Raw genomic sequence first — 25,334 nt, 5'->3', positions numbered from 1 at the left:
CTCAACCAATGGCTGTGGAATTGAGTTCCACATTCTCACCACTCACTGGGTAAAAACGTTTCACGAGAAATCTCCATTGGATTACTGAACTTCTTCAGAATCTTAAGGACTTCCATCAGGTCACCCTTCAGTCTTCTCTTTTCCAGAGAAAAGCAGTCGCAGCCTTTCCTGATGGTTAAATGCTCTCAGTTCTGGTATCGCTCTTGTGAATATTTGTTGCACCTTCTCCAGTCCCTCTGTTTATTTTTTCTAAATGGAGATCACAAACGTTGACAGTGTAATCTAACCACTGTTCTAAACAAGTTGAACATAACCTCCCTGCTTTTCAATTCTATCCCTCTAGAACGGAATCCTACACATGATTCTACATTAAAGGAAACTTGTGAAGTTCTTCGAAAGGCTGGACAGAGGGTTGATACGAATGGCACCAGGGATGACGATTTCAGTTAGTTGGAGAGACTCCAGCAGCTGAAATCCCTCTCTTTAGATCATTGAGTCTTCAGTATAGGGAATAGGGCCATTCAGCCCACTGAGTCCATGCCAGCAATCTGTAGAGAAAAACCAGTCAGTCACATTGCCTGTTCCATTCTCAGATCCTTGTAGGTTTATTTGGCTCAAGTGCTCATCCCATTTCCTTTTGAAATCATTCCATCATCTCTGCTTCTAGCACACTCATAGGAAGAGGAGTCCAGGTCATCACCACTCACATTAAATGTACACAAGGCCCATAGAGCACAGAAGGAGGCCATTTGGTTCATCCTGTTCATGCCAGATATTTGAGAAACTAGCCAGTTAATTCCAGAGCCCTGCAATTTTCTTTAACTTTCAAGAATCTGTCGAATTCCTTTTTGAAAGATAGAGTCCAATCTGCTTTCTGCACCATTTTCAGGCAGTGCATTCCAAATCACAGTAACTCCCTGTGCTTTAAAACACCTAATTCAGGATATAATGTGTTTGGATTTTTATAGAGCATTCAAAATGGTGTCAGAGACATGGCTATTGCACAAAATTAAGATTCAATCCTGATCAATGATGTTGATGCTGGGACCAAGTGTAACATATTCAAATTTGTGGATAATTAGAAAAAAACTGCATTTCTGTCACGTCTCTCAGGACCACAGGACCTACTAAAGCATTTTACAGCCAATAAAGTACTTTTGAAGTATAGTCACTGTTGTAATGTATGAAACTGTAGGTAGGCCTTGGTAGTCAAATTTAGTTTTAAAAATCAATCACTTTCATACCGTATTCACTGTTATAAATAAAAAGGTCAAGGAAACCATTTTAAACTCTAACATATGGCTGGATCTTTATTTTTTATCATAAACACTGCTTTAACATAAATGTTTCCAGAAACTGCAGGCCCAATGGAAATTGTTTAAACAAAGAAATGCTTTTCTAATTTTGATAAGCTACAGGACATTAGATTCTGCCAAAATCCAGCTCAAGAATAAGGCCCATTGTTCCATCCAATCAAGATTAGTAAGAAAGCTATTGTCTTCCACAAACTGTCTTTTTGAACCAGTCTATCTTGTATTAACCAAATCTATTAATTAAACATTACTGGATTAATTAGGTACCAGTCAGTAACAGATGATTGAATAAGTAGTGGGCCTCAATTGAATTACAATTAATAAATCAATAATGAATCAATCGTTATAGTAAAAGACTTGAGTTTTATTTGCTGTAAAAATGTGAAACCTTAATTGCTTTGTATGTGAAGAATGTGCAATGAAGATAAATGTACTGGCAAGAGAGACCTTCAAACCCTGATTAGCCTCAACATTTGAAACTGTATAAGGGATTTTATGGAATCGGATAAAGGGATAGTATGAAACAGTTCTATTGTATTGCTGTCTAAGATAATGAGAGAAGGTGGTGTAAGTAATTTGAGATCCAATTAAGTTAACCAATTGTCATGTTACAACAAGCCCCACTCAGAGCAGGCAAATGGCATCTCGCCAGTGTGAACTCTCTGGTGTGTCAGCAAGTTAGATGACTTAACGAATCGCTTCCCACAATCGGAGCAGGTGAACGGCCTCTCCCCAGTGTGAACTCGCTGGTGTGTCCGCAGGTGGGTCAAACGAGTGAATCCCTTTCCACACTCAGGGCAGGTGAATGGCCTCTCCCCGCTGATGTGTCTGCAGGTTGAATGATTTAATGAACCCCTTCCCACACTCGGAGCATGTGAACGGCTTCTCCCCAGTGTGAACGTATCGATGGGTTTCCAACTCAGGCGGGCAACAAAAACCCTTCCCACAGTCCCCACATTTCCACGGTTTCTCTTGGATGTGGGTGTCCATGTATCTCTCTGGGTTTGATAACCAGTTGAAGCCTCGTCCACACACACAACACATGTACAGGATCTCCCTGCTGTAAATGGTGTGATGCTTTCTCAGGCTGTGTAACTAGTCAAAGCTCTTTCCATAATCCGTTCACTGGAACACCCTCACTCACGTGTGTGTGTATCTTTTCCAGTCACACTGATGTTTGAAATTTTTTTCCCTCAGACAGAACGGACAAACATTTCTCCTTCCACATTCAAGGGCTGATGACATTCAGTTCCTGATGAATCGAGTGACTCTGACAGATCTCGATAATTGGTTTTCCTTTTTCTTTGATTCCTAATACCCTGTAAAAAGAGTTTACATAAAATTACAGAAAATACAGAATAGAAAGAGGCCATTGGCCCAACTAGTGTGTGCTGGCTTTTATACTCCACACTCTTCTCCTTTAATTCCATCTACCTCAGCTCAGTCTCTCACTTTATCTTTCTATTCCTTTTTCTCTCATGCACTCATCTAGTTTCCTTCTGAAAATATCTCAGTTTTTTGCCACAACCACTTCCTGTGGTAGTGAGTTCCACTTTCTAACCATTCTCTGAGTAAACACATTTCTCCATATTTCCCTATTGGATTTATCAACAACTATCTTGTATTTCTGGCTCCTAATTTTGGATTCTCCCACAAATGGAAACATTCACTCCACATTGACAAGGCCCCACATGACCGACTGGACAGAAAAATAGAAGCTGATGGGACCCCAGAGCAAGTTACAAGTTGAGTCCAAATTTGGCTCAGTGGCAGGAAGTGATGAATGACGGTTGATGGGTGTTTTTTTGTGACTGGAAGGCTGGTTGCAGTGGGGTTTCACAGGGCTCAGTATTGGTTCCTTCATTCATGGTTTATTTACTAGATTCACGCTTAACTGTAGGCATACGAATAAGAAGTTTGATGATGATACAAAAAATGGCTGTGTGCTTAATGGTGCGGAAGAAAGTTGTAGGGAAAAGAAGGCAAAGGATCACATGATGGTAGGATACTGAGAATTGTAGAGGAACAGAGATCTTGGAGTTCATGTCCACAGATCCCTGAAGGTAGCAGGGCAGGTAGATAAGGTGATTAAGGATACAGGATAATTACCCCTAATGAGGCATGGATTATAAAAATAGGGAGGTTCTGCTTGAACGGTATAACACACTAGTTATGCCAGAGCTAGAGTACTGTGTACAGTACAGGAAGGATGTGATCACACTAGAGAGAGTTACAGAGGGGGATATAAGAAGATGTGCCAAGAATGGAGAATTTTAGTAATGAGGAAAGGATGGATAGGCTGGAATTGTTTTCTTTGGAACAGAGGAGGCTGAGGGGAGACCTAAATAAAATGTATAAAATTATGAGGGGTCCATAGATTGGATAGGAAGGCAGTATTCCCTTTGTTGGAGGGGTCCATAATGAAGGGAAAGAAATAGGAGGTTTAGAGCAGATACGAGGGATTTTTTTTTCACCCAGTGGGTGGTGAGAAGTTGTACCCACTGCTTGAAAAGATGGTAGACACAGAACCCCTCATAACATTTATAAGGCACTCGGATACACTTGAAGTGACCTAACCTACGAGGCTGCAGACCAAGATCTGGAAATTGGGATCAGGCTGGATGGCTACTTATTGGCCATTTTGGACATGACGGGCTGAATGAACTGCAACATGGACAAAAAAACTTTACCCAAAACTGGGATAGTAACTCTCACGAATAACACAGCTCAACGGTTTGCTCTTTTAGCTGCCGAGTATGTTTACTTAAGCACACGAGTTAATTTGTCTGCATAGAACAAATTCTTCAACCTACCCAATGAGATCGATGTAATTGGTCTCACATTTAACCTGAAAACATCATTAAAAGTTTCCCAGTCTAATATCTGAAATCTTTGCCCACAGACATTTCACCTTCCACATTCAGAGGCCGATGATATTCAGGTCCTGATGATCGAGTGACTGTCAGATCATGACATGATATTTGGTTTGAGGTTCCCGCTTGGGAATCCTCCTGTTCTAACCACCTGTAAAAGGAGTTTCCAGAGGAATTTCACTGTGAATCCAGGGCAGAAATTCACAACATCTTTTCTTCCTGCATCCGGTCCGAGGATGGCCGCGCATGCGCCCTGCCCCTATGGAGATAGCGGCCGCGCATGCGCCAGACTGCCCATTGCCCCTATAAGGATGGCGGCTGCTCACCCGGTCCTGTCACTGGCAGAAACATCAAGGGTATCGGGCCGCTCGGATTAAACACCGGACTGCATCAAAAGTACTGGAACAGACGTCTTACCCTACGGACAGTTTATGAATAATGGCGGATGAAGCTACCCAGGACTCTCCGCGCGAGTGAATACGCCCTATCTCCATCAGAAGGGCAGCAACGCGCAGGAAAGCCCCGCCCCCGGAAGCCGCCTGCATGCGCGGTACGGCTCCAGGCTGAGCGCAGCCTCAGTGAGAGCGGCGGGGAGCTGGGGGAACATGGATTTTTGTAGGAGCTGTTATTCCGTTTCACACAGGCAGATACTTTTAATTTATGTTGGGCTTATAGGAGTCAGTAGCAAGGCCAGCTCATATTGCCAATCCCCTGTTGCCTGTTGAGAAATTGATGGTGGGTTTTGTTCTTGAATCGCTGCAGCCCGTGTGGTGAAGGGGCTTCCACAAAATTGTTAGGTTAGGATGGGATGAAGCATTTAAGTTATGAAGGGAGATTGGATAGACTTGGGTTGTTTTCGTTGGAGCAGAGAAGACTGAGGGGCGATGTGATCGAGGTGTACAAGATTATGAGGGGCATGGACAGGGTGGATAGGGTGCAGCTGTTCCCCTTAGTTGAAGGGTCAGTCACAAGGGGACACAAGTTCAAGGTAAGGGGCAGGAGGTTTGGGGGGATGTGAGGAAAAACCTTTTTACCTAGAGTGTGGTGATGGCCTGGAATGCGCTGCCTGGGAGGGTGCTGGAGGCGGGATGCCTCACATCCTTTAAAAAGTACCTGGATGAGCACTTGGCACATCATAACATTCAAGGCTATGGGCCAAGTGCTGGTAAATGGGATTCAGTAGGTAGGTCAGGTGTTCTCACGTGTCGGTGCAGACTCGATGGGCCGAAGGGCCTCTTCTGCTCTGTGTGATTCTGTGACTGAGAGGATCTTCATCCAGTGATGAAGCAACAGTGATGTGTGTCAAAGTCTGTAACATTGAATTACATTTATAACGGTGATGTGTGTCCAAGTCTGCAACATTGACTTACATTTATAACGGTGATGTGTGTCCAAGCCTGTAACATTGACTTACATTTAAAACGGTAATGTGTGCCCAAGTCTGCAACATTGACTTACATTTATATAACACCTTTGATGTATGTTGTTTTATGGGAGTTTTACAAGTAACATCTGACACTGAGACATATAAGGAGATATTGGGGCAAATGATCTGGAGTTTGGTCAAAGAGGTAGGTTTGAAGGAGTGTCTTAAAGTAGGAAAGAAAGGCACAGAGGTGGAGAGATTTCTGAAGGGAATTCCAGAGCTCATGGCTTGGCACGCCCACTAATGCTGAAGCAATTGAAAATGGGGATGCTCAAGAGGTCAGAATTAGATGAGCACGGAGATCTCAGAAAGCTGTGGGGCTGAAGGAGATGACAGAAATAGGGAGGGGTGAGGTGTCGAGGAATTTGAAAACAAGGGTGAGAACTTTAAAATTGAGTTGCTGCTGAATCTGGGGGCTGTGTAAGTCAACGATTAGAAGGACACACCTGAGATCTCTGCGCTCATCTAATTCTGGCCTCTTGAGCCTTTCTTTTCTCCTTTAAGACACTCCTTCAAACCTACCTCTTTGAACAAACTCTCTCCACAGATGCTACCAGACCTGCTGAGTTTTTCCCCACATTTTCTGTTTTTATTTCAGATTTCCAGCTCTGAATGTGAAATCAAAGCTGTACCACTATTACACACAGGTACCATTTCCTTGGTTCACATCTCCATACAAAGACCAGATCTTTACACATCCCCTTCCACACTCAAATTAACATCACAAATACAGATTATCTGCTCATTATCAGATTGCATGTGGGATCTTGCTGTTTCCTCAAATCCCCTCTAAACCCCCTGCCCTTTATTTTCAAACTATGCCCCCTGGTTATTGACACCACCACTAAGGGGAAATGTTTATTCTTATCTACCCTATCTATGCCCCTCATAATTTTGTACACCACTATCAGGTCCCCCCATCAGCCATCTCTGCTCTCAGGAAAACAACCCTAGCCTATCCAGCCTCTCTTCATAGCTGAAATGCTCCAGCCCAGGCAACATCCTGGTGAATCTCCTCTTCACCCTCTCCAGTGCAATCACATCCTTCCTATAGTTTGGTGACCAGAACTGCACACAGTACTCCAGCTGTGGCCTAACTCGCATTTTATACAGCTCCAACATAACCTCCCTGCTTTTATATTCTATGCCTCGATTAATAAAGGCAAGTGTCCCATATGAGCTGGGCTGGGGTGGGGTGGAGACAGGCGACATTATGGAGATTGAAATACCTGGTGTTAGTGATGGTGTGGATATGTGGTCAGAAACTTATCTTGGGGTTAAATCTGACACCAAGATTGTGAACAGTGTGGTTGAGCCTCCAACAGTTCCCAGGGAGAGGGATGCACACGGCCGTTATGGAACAGAATTTTCCAGGTTGATCAAATCCACAAGGGAGACTTGGCCAAACTATCACAATGATTTTGCTATTTGCATTTATTACAAGGAGGCTTGTGCACTGAAGTCAGAAGTAATGAGTCCACGACCGCCTTCAGAGATTTTAAAGGTTAAATTAAAGTATTTATTAACAAAAGAAGAAAAAACTTAAACACATACACACAAAATCACAGTTACACGGTTACTTAATCTTATAAGCATTTCTCAAAATTCGTACTTGACCAGACTATCATCTACATACTTCCTTTAAGGCAAAAGCCCAAATAGATTCTGAATTTATAAAGACATTCAGCACTATTAACACAAGCACCCACTCGACAGTGGAATTCCAAAGGCTTTTAACACAACCTTGGTTACTGGAACAGCAAGCTTATTCAAGGTGGCTCGGGCCTTTTTCCCCCTTGTCTGTTTCACACGTTGCACCTTTCAAGGTCTCACATGGCCATACCACACACAACTTTCCATCCTTCTTTAAATATATTTTATACCTTTTGATTTGTAAATCTCATTGTTTCTCTTTGTCTTTAGAAGTTACTTTTCCCAGAATACAAAAATCTTTCACGTTGTTATTATGGCCAGCACTTTTGGGAAAAACGAATGCAATCACTTTGCCTGACTTATCTTGTCAGTTGTAAATATTATACCATCCTTTTGAAAATCAAACAACTCCTTCATTTATCTAAACATGTAAATTACCTTCACACCTTATCCACTGAGACCTCATTCTAGCTCACTCATCCCCATTTCAAATGCTTCTTTTACAACTCACTCCTTTGATAATTTAAACCTTGCAGTCTAATTGTCTTTAGTTTAATTAAATTAGCCACACACACAGAACCATAAGCTTGCTTTACAATATCCCACAATAACATCAGAAAAAACCTGATAGTTCCTTGACAATTCGAAGTGGTGACTGAAGACGATGGCTTTGGTCTTCCCAAATTTTGATTGGAGAAAATTCCTGCTCATTCAGTACTTGGTGTCGGATAAGCAGTTTGATAATTTAGTAACAGTGGAGGAATGGAGAGGGATGGTGGTGAGGTAGAGCTGGGCGTTGTCAGTGTACATGTGAAAACTAACACGGTGCTTTTGGGTGATGTTGCCTAGTGGCAGTCTGTAGATGAGAAATAGGAGGGGCCAAGGATAGATACTTGGGGGACACCAAGTTCAAGGACTTTGTAGAGAAAAGGGAGTTTGGAGATGGGGTGGTAGTTTGTAATGATGGTGGGATAAAGGTTTGTTTCTTCTCAGGAGGGTGATGGTGGTGGATTTTAAGGCAAGAGGGACAGATAAGAGAAAGAACCATTAACAATATCAGCTAACATGGAGAAAATGGATGGTCAGCAGTTTCGCGAGAATAGGGTCAAGGCAGCAGAAGGCAGGTCTCATTGACAAGATGAGCTCTGAGAGGGCAAGAGGGGAGAGAGGGGCGAAACTGGAGAAAAACACAGGTTCAGGGCAAGGGGCAGGGGGGAGCTTTAGAAAGAGTTTGGCCCAGTGGGACAGTGGAAGGAGGGAAGCAGCTGATCGGATTGTCTCAATCTTAGTGACAAAGAAGCGTCATGAGCTCCTCACACTTGTTGTTGGAGGTGTGGATGAAGGAGACAGAGGAGAGGGAGAGCACTTCAAAAGGAATTAATTTGTGTTAGAGTTATTAAAAAGACTCAACACGGTGCAAGTTTAACACAAAGCTGATTTATTTGACTTTATCCAGAATATTAACCCCTACAATTGTGCTGGTGTTTATTAACATCAGCAGAAACAGACCAAATGGACACAGTTCAGTCCTGGATGTGATTAATAGAAAGACCCAATCACTTGTGAACTCGCTGATGTTTCAGCAGTTTGGATGAGGTTATGAATCCCCTCCCACACTCGGGACAGGTGAATGGCCTCTCCCCAGTGTGAACTCGCCGGTGTCTCAGCAGGGAGGATGTGGTTGTGAATCCCTTCCCACACTCAGAGCAGGTGAATGGTCTCTCCCCAGTGTGAATTCGCCGGTGTCTCAGCAGGGAGGATGTGGTTGTGAATCCCTTCCCACACTCAGAGCAGGTGAATGGTCTCTCCCCAGTGTGAATTCGCCGGTGTCTCAGCAGGGAGGATGTGGTTGTGAATCCCATCCCACACTCTGAGCAGGTGAATGGTCTCTCTCCAGTGTGAATTCGCTGGTGTACAATGAGTTGAGATGATTGTCTGAACCCAGACCCGCAGTGAGCGCACCTGAATGGTCTCTCATCGGTGTGAACACGTTGATGGATCATCAGGTCCCCAGAACTTTTAAAGCACTTCCCACAGTCTGGACAATCGAAAGGTCTCTCCTCAGTGTGAACACTCTGGTGATTCAGCAAGGTGGATGTGTTAGCAAATCCCTTCCCACACTTGGAGCAGGTGAATGAGCTCTCCCCAGTGTGAATTCGCTGGTGTACTGTGAGGTTAAATAATGTCTTGAACCCAGTCCCACAGTGCGAGCACCTGAATGGCCTCTCGTCAGTGTGAACACGTTGATGGGCAGTCAGTTCCCGGGGACTTTTAAAGCACTTCCCGCAGTCTGGGCATTTGAAAGGTCTCTCGTCAGTGTGAACTCGCTGGTGTGTCAGCAGGGTGGATGAGCGAGCAAATCCTTTCCCACACTCGGAGCAGGTGAACGGCCTCTCCCCAGTGTGAACTCGCCGATGTTTCAGCAGGCCGGACGAACAAGTAAATCCCTTCCTACACTCAGGGCAGGTGAACGGCCTCTCCCCAGTGTGAATTCGTTGATGATTTTCCAGCTCTGATGGGTAACTAAATCCCTTCCCACAGTCCCCACATTTCCACGGTTTCTCCCTGTTGTGACTGCATTTATGTTTCAACAGATTAGATGATCGGTTGAAGCCTCGTCCACACACAGAACACGTGTACGGTTTCTCCGCACTGTAAACGGTGCTTTTTCCTTCCATGTTCAACTTCCGATGATAGTTGGGTGACGATAAGCTGGGCAACTCTGTCAGATCCTGATGTGATGTTTGGTTTCAGTTTCCCAACTGCAAATCCTCCCCTTCTAATACCCTGTGAAATTGATTTAAAACAGAGAAAAGGGAGTGAGAGAGAACCCACAAAAACAGGTTGTGAAATTGAGCTGAATGAATCTGGTAATTTGTGGGGCCAACACCAGGAAAAAGTGACCATGAAAACTGCTGGATTGTCATAAAAACCCAACTGGTTCACTAATGTCCTTCAGGGAAGGGAATCTGCCACCCAGTCTGGGCCTACACAAGGCGCCGGCCTAGATGGGAGAAGACAGGAAGAGAGAGAAGGGTCGGGGTGGGAGAGGGATGGGTTGAAAAAGAGGGATTACAACTCAACCAGAATTTTGAGAGAAGCTCAAAACCCTGAACCTCCACCACCCAGAAGGGCCAGGATAGCAGGTGTATGTGAACACCATCATCTCCATGTTCTCCTCCAAGTCACACACCAACCTGGCTTGTCTGACATCCAGCACTGGATGAACAGAAATTTCCTCCATTTAAGTATTGGGAAGACCAAAGCCATTGTCTTCAGTTCCCACTACAAACTCCACTTCCTGGCCACCGACTCCATCCCTCTCCCTGGTAACTGTCTGAGGCCAAACCAGTCTGTTCACAACCACTGGGTCATAGTTCACCCAAAAATTAGCTTCAAACCACATATATGCATTATCACCAAGGCCGCCCATTTCCACCTCAGTAACATCGCCTGACACTGCCCGACTCACTGCTCATCCTTTCCTGAAACTCTCATCCATTCTTTTGTCACCTCTAGACTTAACAATCCTGACCGGCCTCCTACATTCAACCTCCCTGTAATCTTGAGGTCACCCAAAACTTTGCTGTCTGCATGCTTACTCGCACCAAGTCTTGTTCACCCATTGTGCTCACTGACCTACAAAGGCCCTGGGTTAAGAAGCACCTAAATTTTAAATTCCTCATCCTTAATTTCAATTACCTCCATGGCCCCTCCCTATCTCTGTAATCTCCTCCAGCCTCACAACCCTCTGAGATATCTGCACTCCACTAATTCTGACATCCTGAACATTCCCGATTTTAATTGCTCCACCTTTGGTGGTCGAGCTGCCAAAGCCAAAAGCTGTGGAATTTCCTCCCTAAACCTCTCTGTCTCTCTACCTCACTTTCCTCTTTTAAGATACTCCTTAAAAACTATCTGTTTGACCAAACTATTGGTCAAATGCCCTAACATCTCCTTATGTGGGTTTTGTGTCAAATGTTGCTGTATAACAATCCTTTGAACATGCATTGGAATGTTCTATTACATGAAAGGCACTATATAAATACACATTGTTGTTGTTGATTTCGGCATATATCACTGTTCCTTCATCATCACTGGGTGAATAGCCTGTAACATTGTGGGAGCGCCTTCACCACACAGGCTGCAGTGGTTCAAGAAGGTCAAACATCATCTCCACAGGTAAGTGGGGATGGGTAATATCTGCTGCTGGTCTTGTGAGTGAAAGGTCAGGGAGTGGGACTAACTCTTGCTCTTGCAGAGAGCCAGTACAGGCACAATAGGCTAAATAGCCTCTGGCTGTATTGTAACCATTCAATGATTCTATGAGTCAATGAAAAAGGACAAACACTGGAGGCCAGGGACCAACTTCAGCCATCAATGTCTACCCTGCAACAAACCGGCTCTTAACTGGTCCGTCTGTATTTCCAGATTCTGTTCTGTGAACAATGCCTGCAATAAAATAGCAAAATACTGCAGCTACTGGAAATCTGAAACAAAAAGATAAAATGATGGAAATTCTCAGCAGGTCAGGCAGTAACTGTGGAGAGAGAAAAAGAGTTAGTGTTTCAGGGCGTGCAGAATGAACTACGGGAAGTAAAAATGCTGCAGAATTTGATGGTTAACATAAACTCAGAAATAGAAGAGAAATGGACTAAAGCGCAGGAAAAACAATTCCTGACCATGAAAGATACTATGGGAAGATAAAGCTGGAAAGCCAGCAGCACATGGTCGGGCGATGGGCAGTGGTGGAAACCTCATTTAGATGCAGTTGGTAGAAGTAACAGTAAAATACTGAACATAACTAAAATAAACCCATTATCAGAGACAGAGGAAGTTAGACAATGGCAGGGAGGTGATCAGGGAGGGCAGAGGTGAAACAGAGCAATGGGTGGACATGGATTCAGATCCACAGTAAAGGAGCCACATCAGCCTCAGAGACATGGAACCTCTCACAGATAACAGGGAATAGCACTAAAAGCTCTAAACTGTAGAGGAATGGTCAAAAATATTCACCTCTGAACCAATTTCAGTTTTCAATATTAAAATCTCCTGCTGGAGCCTGCAGCTGGAAATTTATCAGAAACACTGGAGTCAGAGAAAAATCTCCCAGTTCAGGAAATACCCGGGGAGCGGTGTGATGTCACCGCGCAATTGTCGGTGCGTGATGACATCACAGGCACGAACACAGAACATCTGGGTCTGTGCAAACCAGTGATCACCACACATTATGAAGGATGTGAGGGTCCTTGAGAGGGTGCAGAGGAGATTTACCAGAATGGTTCCAGGGATGAGGGATTTTAGTAACAATGTTAGGTTGGAGAAACTGGGGTTGTTCTCCTTGGAGCAAAGAAGGTTGAGGGGAGTTCTGATAGAGATGCAAAAGTTTATAAAAGGTTATAAAAGATAAAGTTGAAGCATTTGCCACAATCTTCAGCCAGAAGTGCTGAGTGGATGATCCATCTCGGTCCCCTCCAGAGGTCCCCAGAATCACAGATGCCAGTGTTCAGCAAATTTGATTCACTCCAGGGCTGAAGGCACTGGATAGTGCAAAAGCTATGGGGCTTGACAATATTCCAGCAATTGTACTGAAGACTTGGGCTCCAGAACTTGCCTCGTCCTTAGCCAAGCTGTTCCAGTACAGCTACAACACTGGCATCGACCCAGCAATGTGAAAAATTGCCCAGGTATGTCCTGTACACAAAAAGCAGGACAAATCCAACTTGGCCAATTACCACCCCATCGGTCTATTCTCGATCATCAGTAAAGTGATGGAAGGGGTCATCAACAGTGTTATCAAGCAGCACTTGCTTAACAATAACCTGCTCACTGACACCAAGTTTGGGTTCCACCAGGGCCACTCGGCTCCTGACCCCATTACAGCCTTGGTGCAAACATGGACAAAAGAGCTGAACTCTGAAGGTGAGATGAGAGTGACTGCAACATGGCTGCATTTAACCAAATGTGGCATCAAGGAGTCCTAGCAAAACGGGAGTCAATGGGAATCAGGGGGAAAACTCTCCACTGGTCGGAGTCATACCGAGCACAAAGGAATGTGGTTGTGGTTGTTGTAGGTCAATCATCTCAGCTCCAGGACATCACTGCAGGAGTTCCTCAGGGTAGTGTCTTCGGTCCAACCATCTTCAGATGCTTCATCAATGACCTTCCTTCCATCATAAGGTCAGAAGTGGGGATGTTTGCTGATGATTGCATAATGTTCAGCACCATTCGCGACTCCTCAGATACTGAAGCAGTCCATGTCCAAATGCAGCAAGACCTGGACAATATCCAAGCTTGGGCTGAAAAGTGGCAAGTAACATTTGAGCCACACAAGTATCAGGCAATGACCACCTCCAAAAAGAGAGAATCTAGCCATCACCCCCTGACATTCAATGGCATTACCATCACTGAATCCCCCGCTATCAACATCCTGGGGATTGCTCTTGACCAGAAACTGAACTGGACTAGCCATACAAATACAGTGGCTACAACAGCAGATCAGAGGCTAGGAATCCTGTAGCGAGTAAGTCACCGCCTGACTCCCCATAGTCTGTCCACCATCTATAAGGCACAAGTCAGGAGTGCGATGGAATGTTCCCCACTTGTCTGGATGAGTGCAGCTCCCGCAACACTCAAGAAGCCTGACACGGTCCAGGACAAAGTAGTCCACTTGAGTGGCACCACATTCATAAACATTCATTCCCTTCACCACCGATGCACAGTAGCAGCAGTGTGTACCCCATCTACAAGATGCACTGCAGGAATTCACCAGGGTTCCTTAGACAGCACCTTCCAAATGTGACTGGTACCATCTGGAAGGACAAGGGCAGCAGGTAGATGGGAACACCACCACGTGGAATTTCCTTTCCAAGTCACTCACCATCCTGACTTGGAAAAATATCACCATTCCTTCACTGTCACTGGGTCAAAATCCTGGAACTCCCTTCCTAACAGCACTGTGGATGTACCGACAGCACATGGACTGCAGCGGTTCAAGAAGGCAGCTCACCACCACCTTCTCAAAGGCAACTAGGGATGGGCAATAAATGCTGGCCCATCCAGCAAAGCCCACATCATGTGAATGAATGAAAAAACATACGGTATTAGCTAATCATAAAAGTATCACAGACACAGATTTAAGATTTAGGGTAAGATCTACAGGGGGAACGTGAGGAAGAAATTTCACACATTGAGTGTTAATGACCTGGAATTCAATGCTTAAACTTCACACATTGAGTGTTAATGACTTGGAATTCAATTCTTAAAATCAAAGACCAGGTCCTGATGAATCGAGTGACTCGAGTCAGATCTTAATGTGATCTTTGCTTTGAGTTTGTCCTGTGTAAATCCCCCCTTCTAATTCCCTGTAAAAGGAATTTCCAAAACCCATCCCCGTCAGTCCAGGATAGAAATTCACAACATTCTCTCCTCCTGCTGACAGGGATGACAGCGCATGCGCCCCGCTGCACATTAACCCCGCTCAAGATGGCGGCCATTAACCCGGGCGTTTTGCTGGAGACGCGATCCCGCAGCCTTCGCCTCACAGATAATTTTTTATTTTGGGTTCAGAGCTGCATCGAGTGCTTACGAACCCTTCCGGTCCACCCACCGGCTCTATTTCTCCCTCCACTCCACTTTTTATCTTAACTCCTGTGGATCCGACAAACACGTCTCTGTCCACCGCCATTACCCACACTGCGCATGATCCAGATCACACAGTGATGTCTGTGACATCTTTTGGTTATCTCCACCTATTACTGGCTTCTTGTCCCAACAAACGCCCCCTCCCCCCTTAAACTAGCTTATATTTCACCCCTTTCCTATTATAACTTAGTTTTGTTGAAGGGTCATGAGGACTCGAAACGTCAACTGTGCTATGCTCCGCCGATGCTGCCAGACCTGCTGAGTTTTTCCAGGTATTTCTGTTTCTGTTTTTGTTTTGGATTTCCAGCATCCGCAGTTCTTTGCTTTTATCACAGTGCAGTGCCCGGTGGATTGACGGAAACTACGGACCAATAGGAAGAGCTGGAAGTCCGATCGTGAGCGTGTGATTCTCCAACCAATCGGAGTGAATGAGGGGCGGGGCTAAATCCAATGTCCCTCATTGGCTGAAACTCTGCATCACTTTGAAAGCTGACTTGTCTCAACCTCCAGGAGAAAATTGGACCTTTCTGTTTGTGGCTTTAAACAGATGAAACCCTGTGGGTGTGGAGCAAACGTTTCAACATTTGTTAATGAAATGTGGGAACATGATGAAACAATGCGCAAACAATTCATGGGCTGACTTAAATGAATAACTGGGGAGACAGGGAGTGTTAACATTAAAACAAGGAGAGTCATTGTTTCCAATAAATGAACCAGCAAAAAGATTAGGACAAGTTCAGGAGAAGGCAAATAATGTCATAATTCAGAATAACAGACTCTGAAGAAAAGTCATACGGACTCTGTCTTTCTTTCCACAGATGCTGTCAGACCTGCTGAATTTTTCCAGCATTTTTGTTTTTCTTACAGACTATAAAGGAACAGCTGATCTCAAAGATAATCTTTTGTAGTATGTGTGGAGGGGATCAGCTGAATCAGGTTTAAAGGGGTGAAATTTTTTTTTTCTGGATTGGACAATCACATTAAAATCTGCAACTCAGATGGGACCATGGATAATTGCAGATTTCCATCAATGCATTATTTCAGGAAGCTTTAAAATCATACGGACAGTATTTCAGAACCAGGGTTCCAACTACACGGGGGCAACGAGCAATTTCACCCCAGAAAAGCCCACAAAAAATCAATCACAGGGACAGCCACTATAAGAACAACCTTTGTCGGAGGCAGAATCTGTGAGCAGGAGCTCCTCCAGTCGCAATGCAGAATCCCAACTGCTGGGATGCTGGGTAATTGTGAGTGGAAAATATTGTTTTGTGATTACTTTGTGGTTATGTGATTGAGACTTTGACCATAGAGCCAATCAATAAAGATCAGAACCAAATGATAAAGAAACACCAATGCACGGACCTTCCATTATACAGCAGAAGGAAGGGGAATGGGCATTTGTGAAGAATTTACAGCAAGTTAGTTGAACATGACTTGCCCTTAACATGTTTGAGCTGGCTTGAGATATGTTTAAATCACTTCGAGAAATGGAACATGGCAGAGCACCCATTTACTAGGATTTACGTGTGATTTTTTTTTTTATTTGTTCACAATTGGGTAGCAGAAAATTGTTTTCATTCTCTTTTTTGTGTTTCAATGGCACTGTGTGTGTGAAAGTGCCCTATTCACTGTACAGGAGCCTAACGCGCAGGCGCAATGCTGATGATACCTGGAGCATGCGCAGTGTTAGTTTGATCAGAGCCCTGGGAGTGCGGGAAAAGCGGGTGAGAGTCGCTGAGGCGGAGGGAGGAGGCGGAAGCCGGGGTGGGGAGGATCCAGAAACACCCGGTGTTGGCCACAATCCCGGATCACAGCCTCCATGACCCGTGTTTGCAGCTCCGGGGCTTCTTCCTGGTGACAGAGCCGGGTTCAGGAGAAGAGGCTCCGGAGCAGGAGATTCAGAAACTGCAGGGAGACCGCGGGCCACCCGGGGGCTCAGAAACTCGGGGGACGGACTCAGGGTCCGGGTAAGACCCACCTGGGAGGGTCTCCCCTCCTGTGTCCTGCCCGATGGCAGCTGGGGTCCCGCCTGAGACCCTGAATCAGAGACACAGGAGCTGGAGAACTGAACCCAGGCAGAGGAGAGGGAGGGAGAAAACTGGGAGTGGAGGAAAGAGATGGTGAGATGGGTTTGGATTTCAGCCCAGGGAGGAGGGAGAGTGTGTGGGAGGGGGATTTACAGCTTTGGGGGAACAAGAGAGGAAAAAATGTTTCACAGAATCTAGAATAGTCTGTTCTGAATTTCTGTCCTGGATTTAAAGTGATGACTTTTGTGAACTCGTTTTTACAGGAGGTGACCGGCAGACAGAAAACGCAAAGCAAACATCACATCAAGATCTGTCAGAGGCACTGAATTCACCAGGACCTGAATATCATCAGCTTTTGAATGTGGAAAGAGAAATGTTTGTCTATTCTGTCTTTGGGAAAGGATTTCAAACATCGGTGTGACTGCAAAAGCACCAACACACACACACACACACCCAAGTGAGAGTGTTCCAGTGAATTGATTTTGGAAAAAACTTTAAGCAGTTACACAGTCTGCAAAAGTATCGCACCATTCACAGTGGGGAGAAACTGTTCACATGTTGTGTGTGGACAAGGCTTCAACTAAGCGTCCAACCTGGAGAGAGACAAGGACCCCCACACCATGGAGAAACCATGGAAATGTGTGGACTGTGGGAAGGGATTCAATTTCCCATCCCAACTGGAAGTTCATCGGCGCAGTCATACTGGGGAGAGACCATTCACCTGCTCCATCTGTGGGAAAGGATTCACTCACTTGTACAACCTTCGGACACACCAGCGAGTTCACACTGAGGAGAGGCCATTCACCTGCCCTGTGTGTGGGAAGGACTTCACTCGGTCATCCCACATTGTGACACACCAACTTGTTCACACTGATAAGAGACCGTTTACATGTTCTGACTGTGAGAAGAGTTTTAAATGCAGAAAAGATCTGCTGATACATCAATGTATTCACACTGGGGAGAGGCCGTTCACCTGCTCCGTGTGTGGGAAGGGATTCATTCAGTCATCCCACCTTCTGACACATCAACTTGTTCACTCTGATAACAAATTTTTTAATTGTTCTGATTGTGACAAGAGCTTTAAAAGCAAAAAGGATCTGCTAACACATCGATATACTCACACTGGGGAGAGGCCATTCACCTGCTCCGACTGTGAGAAGGGATTCAGCCATCCATCTGCCCTACTGAATCACCAGCGCATTCACACTGGGGAGAGGCCGTTCACCTGCTCTGACTGTGGGAAGGGATTCACCCGTTCATCTAACCTTCTGACACACCAACAGGTTCACACTGAGGAGAGACCATTCACTTGCTCTGTGTGTGGGAAGGGATTCATTCGGTCATCCAACCTATTGAATCACCAGCGAGTACACACTGGAGAGAGGCCGTCCACCTGCTCTGTGTGGGAAGGGATTCACTCATTTATCCAACCTGCTGACACACCAGAGCATTCACAGTGGGGAGAGGCCATTTACCTGCTCTGTGTGTGGGAAGAGATTTTCTCATTCATCCTATCTGCTGAAACACCAGCGACTTCACAGTGGGGAGAGGCCGTTCACCTGTAATGCCTGCGGAAAGGCATTCACTCAGTCATCACACCTGCAAACACACCAGTGGGTTCACAAGCGAGTGCAAGGTTTGGATTCTACTCCTTTTGATGCTGTTAATCATACCAGGACTGAACCATATTCATTCTGACTGTCCTGACCTGTTGATGAGGTTCAATATTCTGAATAAATGTGAAATAAATCAGCTTTGTTTGTCGATTTTTGTTTTTCCCCACCTGACTATTTAACATCGCCTGGCTGGGGACAGAAAGGACAATCTGGGGGAGGATCTTATGTTAGGAACAGAACTTCAGCCTGGACACAGTCCATCAGGGTGACACTGAGGGACCCCCAAACAACACTTTGGTCTTTATCATCTTTCTTCACTGACGGCATAATCCCAATGTGGATGAATCCTGAGGTGTGTAAGAAATGTGTCTCAGCTGCTCTCTTCCATGGTTCAGAGCTCCTAGACACAACAGAAGGATCTTTTACAACTGGGTTTAGAGTCAGGAAGAACAACGGTGAATGCTGGAAACGTGCTGCCAAATCAAAGGTGTAAAATTGTGATCTGTTCCTGACTGAAAGTAAAACAGCAGGTTTAAGTTTCCAGACGGAAAATGGTTCTTAATAAGTCTAAAATGTTTCAACGTGTTTGTGTGTCAGTCCCGAGTCACTGAATGAATTTCACATGCTGAAATTTATTGGGTTAAAATCTGCATTAAACTAGAAGCTGGAGGAGTTCACAGGAGGCTGTTAACTGCTGGGACAATAATACAAGTTTTGATTCCCAGATAAAGAACGACCTGCAGTGTATGTCCAGGAATTCCCAGTTTTATTGATGTGCGCTTCCCACACACTGTCCTTTTAAATATACCTCAATCCTACCAGCCTTTAACTATCAGAAAGGTAACAGAGAGAAGGCTGAAGCTGTGTCTGCCCCTTTAACTTCACAGTGTCAGGACCTCTTCGGTCCCTTTAAGAATGAGTGACGTGTTCAGCTGAAGATTCCTTTTGGTAGTTTTCTGGGCGCTTTCCTTATTCTGATCATTCCCGGTGAGCCTTGGGTGTATGAACCCGCCCCACCCCTGGGCACGCCAACACACCCCGCCCCCAGACACACGAGCTCGCCCAGCCCCCAGGCGTGCCAACCCACCCTGTCCCCGGGTGTGTGAAGCTGCTCTATGTGGTACTCGCCTGTGGGCTGTTGTGTTTCTCTCCATCTTGTTTATTCTGCTCCTTCTGCTTGAAGTTGCTGTTTGTGATTTTATTATCTGGAAGTTTAACAGTAACGGTATTAACCAATGTTATGGTCAAACTGTAGATGTAAAATGTCACCTTAGCTCCTTAAACATTTTAGTAGCAGTTTGGTTACAGTGACGACACTGATTTCAGAATCTCTAGATTGTGGATTTCACCTTCAGAACCTGAGCATATTGACCAGGCTTCTAACCTCATCATGATATTCAAAATCTGCAATTGAAATCTGGACTCAGTGATAGTGTCTATGAAAGTTGTAAAAACCCATCTGCTTCACTAATGTCCTTTATGGAAGGAAATCTGCTATCCTCACCTGGTCTGGCCTACATGTGAGGCCAGACCCACAGCAACGTGGTTAACTCTTAACTGCCCTCTGGAATAACCGAGGAAGCCACTCTGTTCAAGGGCGTTTAAGGTTGGGCAACAAATGTTGGCCTTGCCAGTGACACCCACATCACATCAAAGAATAAAACAAAATATATTTTGCATGTGAAGATTTAATCATTTCAAGCATAAATTTAATCTCATTGACAGCTATCAGCAGCTATTAACCCTGTTATGTTTTTGATCATTAAAGGCTGGTAGGAGTGAGGTATATTTAAAAGGACAGTGTGTGGGAAGCACACATCAATTTCTAATGACTCTAGTGTTTTGTGGATAATATTTGTGTCGAAAGGATGGGGTGAATCTTGTAACAATCTCCCAGAGATTAACTGAGATTGAGGGGCAAGACTAAAGGTGAGCATTAGTGCACTGTACTTTACACTACTTAGTAAACTTTAACACAACAGGGTTTGACACTAATTCACACTGGTGTAGTACTGAGTCAATTGCTCAGATTGATTTTTAATGTTAAGGATTATTTTTCCTGCAGGATTGTCTATTTAGCTTCCACCTGACCCACTGATGGTGTCAGACAGAATCTAGAACTGTCTCCTCAGTCGAATGGACTGCTGCAGGATCCTAATGGTATCTAATTAAAAATCTATCTTCTGGTTAACAGGCACAACTGAAACCAGCTCAACACAAAATGGTGTGTTTGACTGTGTGCGTGCACACACTCGAGGGTAGCAGTGGAAGGGTGCTTTTCTGAATGGAGAGCTGTGACTAGTGGTGTTCTGCAGGGATCAGTGCTGGGAGCTTTGCTGTTTGTAGTATACGTAAATGATTTGGAGGAAAATGTAACTGGGCTAATTAGTAAGTTTACAGACGACACTAAGGTTGGAGGAGTTGCAGATAGTGAAGAGGATTGTCAAAGGATACAACGGGATATAGATCAGTTGGAGACTTGGGCGGAGAAATGGCAGATGGAGTTTAATCAAAGACAAATGCGAGGTAAAGCATTTTGGAAGGTCTAATACAGATAGGAATTATACAGTAATTGGCAGAACCCTTAAGTGCATCGACGGGCAGAGGGATCTGGGTGTACAGGTCCACAGATCACTGAAAGTGGCAATGCAGGTGGATAAGGTAGTCAGGAAGGCATATGGCATGCTTGCCTTCATTAGCAGGTGTAATGAGTATAAAAGCTGGGAAGTCATGCTGCAGCTGTATAGAACCTTGGTTAGGCCAAACTTGGAATATTGTGTGCAATTCTGCTCACCACATTACCAGAAGGATATGGAGGCATTGGAGAGGGTGCAGAGGAGGTTTACCAGGATGCTGCCTGGTCTGGAGGTTATTAGCTATGAGGAGAGGTTGGAGAAACTCGGATTGTTCTCACTAGAGCGACGGAGATTGAGGGGCGACTTGATAGAAGTTTACAAAATTATGAGTGGCATGGACAGAGTAGATAGTCAGAAGCTTTTTCCCAAGGTGGAAGAGTCAATTACTAGGGGACATAGATTTAAGGTGAGAGGAGAAAACTTTAGAGGAGATGTGTGGGGCAAGTTTTTTTACACAGAAGGTAGTGAATGTCTGGAATTCGCTGCCACAGGAGGTGGTGGAAGCAGGTATGATAGTGGTTTTTAAGAGGCAACTTGACAAATACATGAATAGGATGGGAATAGAGGGATACAGACCCCGGAAGTGCAAAATGTTTTAGTTTGACAAGCAATATGATCGGCGTAGGCTTGGAGGGCCGAAGGGCCTGTTCCTGTGCTGTCCTTTTATTCTTTGTTCTTGTGTCTATGTGTCTGATTGTGAACGCATCATTCTTCACGTTTGCAATGTACTTCCTGAAGTAATTATCTCCAGCAGGTATTTTAGTCCTTTATTTCCACTTATTCCAAATGTAATATCTTTGCAAATCTTTTAATAGCACTGACAATTATCTGGAACCCATTATCTGGGGTGCTGCTATTTCGAAAACAATCTCACACTGACCATTCAATTACCAATATGAGCACATCTGTCCCCAAACTCACTTTAACTCTCGAGTCCGTATGACTCTTCTTCAGAGCGTATGGTCGTCTTCAGTCATACAGACTCAAAACGTTAACTCTGTTTCTCTCTCCACAGATGCTGTCAGACCTGCTGAGTTTTTCCAACATTTTCTGTTTTTATTTCAGATTTTCAGCATCCACAATATTTTGCTTTTATTTCACTGAACCTCTTTCCTCTCTCTCTCAGACACTAAGTCACTTAATCTCTCTGTTTCAGAGAGCGCCTAAACTCACTTCGGTTCTTTCTCAGAGAGAGAGAAAAAAATTAACACACTTAACTTCACTTAGCCTCTCTTCTCTGTCTGAGGCAGTGCTCAACGTACAGAGAGTCGTTCCCCTCTCTCTCTCTCTTTCTCTCTCTCACTCTCAGACAGGCCTCGATTCACTTTAACTCTCCTATTTTCTGATAACTGTTTTTGGGCAAAATTATTTATTTTATATAATTTCCCCTTACTTCTCCCAAGGATAACCATCAGCTCATTTCCCCCTTCAGTGAATATATTAAAACCCCAAATAAGCTCATGTGTTTAAATCTTTAAAATGGGAATGGAGGTGAATGTAATGCTGAGACCGGCAGCAATCTGTGTGGTTGTTCTTGATGCTGTCAGAGTGAGTTCACCTTCACAGGCAGGAAGACTGTTCTCAGTGATAACATGAAACTGACACCTGCTGTTTCATTCTCAGGAAACACAACTTCCTGTTTCTCTGCTGCTGGTTCCTAACCACACATCTCACTTCTGAGCAGAAAATAAATCCAGGGGCCACGGTTGGGTGAGAACATCTGTCAAGGCGGCCTATATCTGGCCACAGATACAGGGCAGAGTCACACAGGTCACATTGCGGTGACATTTACAAATGAGCCTGTTGCTTCTGTTCAGAGTCTCCATTCCCGGACGTATGTGGCCGTGTCTGTGGGTCAGTCACTTAGTTCCCTCTGCTCTCCATAGCCAGGAACTGATAGCCTGCTCCTTTCCATTTTATATCATTCTCTCACATCATTCTGTATTACTTGCTTCCTCTATTTCTCAGCTTTATCTTTCACCACCTCATCTTTCTGTTTAAGTGTTTCAGTTTTTCTCTGTCTTTGTCTCTCCTTTCCTTTATATCTCTCTCGATGTCATTGTGTTCTTGTTTAATTGAGATGTTCAATATTATGAAGGGTTTTTGATTGATTAAAGAAGGAAAAACGGCTAAAGGCAGAAAATGCTGCAAAAACTCAGCAGGTCTGGCAGCATCTGTGGACAGAGAAACAGATTTAAGGTTTCGAGTCCAATCTGACGCTTCTTTTGAGCGTGAAAAACAGGGGCTGTCCTTCTTAGATCAGAAAATTTTAGGGGGAAATTTAATGGAGGTGTTCAAAATGAGGAAGAATTTGTGATAGTGTCGATAGGGAGAAACTGTTTCCAGGAGCAGGAGGGTTTGTAACCAAAGGACTCAGAGATTTAAAATATTTGACAACAGAACCGGAGTGAGTGATAAGGAGAACATTTTTACGCAGTGATTTGATGTGACCTGGAATGCACATACTGACAGGGGGTTGGAAGCAGATATAATAGCAACTTTCAAAGGGAATTGGATCAGTACTTGAAGAGGGAATAATTGGCAGAGTTATAGTGAATGGGACTAATTGGACGGTTCACTCATCTTTGTGACATTCTGAATTTTCCTCTCCTGAGGTTTTAACATTTGATCTTTTCAATCATAATGTGTCTCAAACAGAAGATTTAAAACATTAGATTCTACGAGCTGTCAGATCTGTTTCCTGTGTGTCTGTGTAACTCTGGAACTGCAGGCAAGGGTGAGAAGGAACCGATTTTTTTCAGTTCCTCTAACAGATGCACCATCGTCACCTCAGATACCAGAAATCTCTGGAGTTCCCCATGTCGTCATTGCCCTCCCTTTGGGTATAACAGCTCTCAGTCAGGTGGAGTCAGTCACATGTGTCTCTGTCATGATATTTCCACTCCTGTTTTATCACACACCTCCCTGTGATACTCACCATAACACAGACACCCAAACATCATTGCTTCGTTACACCTTGTCCTCCTATTACAATCGAATCTTTATTCGGCCTCTTGTCTCCCTTAATGTAAGATTACCTGTAGTTAAAGAGACTTCTGTTATTAAGAACTGGAATTGGCCTTTGTGATTATTTTTACACCAGACTCTAGTCGGCCTCGCGTGCTGCAGCCATAACTCCCTTCACAAACCCGAAGTGGAAGAGGTTATTTTTTAATGAGTGGGCGGACACCTCAAACCTGAATCATGTCCCAGAAATCTTTGCCTTGCTGGATGGAGCAACTGCCCAGAATTGTCCTGTCTGTCATTCCCTTCACTCCTTCTGAGTCTAAGAAAATAGCCAGCAAAAGAACAGAGACTCCCATTTATAATGACACCAGGCGCATCAGTTTAGATGATGTGGTTGGGTCTCTGGAGGGGGCTTTGACCCACATCCTTCTGACTCGGGGTGAGTGCGCCACCAATTAGTCAATGTTGACATCAGTTCATATTCCACTAGACCGTGTCTGTGTTATTACACTCAACCCATCCCATTCACATTTCATTGATCCTTGGCTCTGTTATTAGGGATTAGGCAACACATTGATCTCATATTATATCAATAGACCATGACTTGCTCACACTGCTATATGAGACCCAATCTTTGGTTTTGGTGCACTAGATACTGACTGTATTATCATCACATTGGATCCAATCATGAATTCACTAACACACTGCAGCCTGACTCTTATTATTGGAACAAACACTGTATTTGTTACACTCAAAGTGAGCCAAACCTTTGCTGTTCTTCCTTCAGGCCGCATCTGCACTCTTACTGTATCAGACCGTGTGTCATTGTTACACTTATACTCTGCCACTGTTATTATTAGAAAATAACCTGCCTTTTATTTCAGTTCTGGTGTCCGACTTTATTATTATCACTGGAAACATTTTTCCTGCCAGTTTTCAACTGGAACCTGTTTCTGCTATTTGGTTGTCATATTTCCATGGTTTTAACTTTATTATTTAGTCTCTATGTGAATTTCCTCATGTAAGTCACACTGCAATTCAGCCTTTGGTCTGAAAACTTGTTTCTTGAATAAAATACCGTTATTATAGCTCACAGTATAGGATCATAAGCTCAGAATTACCACTTGGCAGGGTACAGGTGGGTAAACAGTGACTGGGATTGAACCCCACCATCAC

The 25,334-nt window shown here is 44.4% G+C and overlaps 2 protein-coding genes across 2 annotated transcripts in view; one reads left to right on the top strand and one right to left on the bottom strand.

Moving 5' to 3' along the window:
- LOC144698432 (uncharacterized) overlaps nt 1-25,334 on the top strand; it is a 41,627-nt gene that overhangs the window by 3,171 nt on the left and 13,122 nt on the right. The window contains exons 2-3 of the mRNA XM_078570373.1: nt 16,749-16,879; nt 17,554-18,323. Coding sequence (XP_078426499.1) covers nt 16,749-16,879; nt 17,554-18,323 — 901 coding nt within the window. The remainder of the gene's footprint in view (nt 1-16,748; nt 16,880-17,553; nt 18,324-25,334) is intronic.
- Nucleotides 7,300-24,303, bottom strand: LOC144697000 (uncharacterized). The gene is made up of 4 exons (XM_078568746.1): nt 24,130-24,303; nt 19,684-19,760; nt 15,165-15,464; nt 7,300-10,052 (listed from the first exon to the last, which is right to left on the bottom strand). The coding sequence occupies exon 4, from the start codon at nt 9,941-9,943 to the stop codon at nt 8,822-8,824; it is 1,122 nt and encodes a 373-aa protein (XP_078424872.1). The 5' UTR covers nt 9,944-10,052; nt 15,165-15,464; nt 19,684-19,760; nt 24,130-24,303; the 3' UTR covers nt 7,300-8,821.

The sequence above is a fragment of the Cetorhinus maximus genome, chromosome 23 (genome assembly GCF_964194155.1).
Source record: "Cetorhinus maximus chromosome 23, sCetMax3.hap1.1, whole genome shotgun sequence".
In the NCBI taxonomy this organism is placed as follows: Eukaryota; Metazoa; Chordata; class Chondrichthyes; order Lamniformes; family Cetorhinidae; genus Cetorhinus; species Cetorhinus maximus.
Note: the sequence above shows the minus strand (reverse complement) of the source record. Positions and strands in the feature narration are given on the sequence as shown.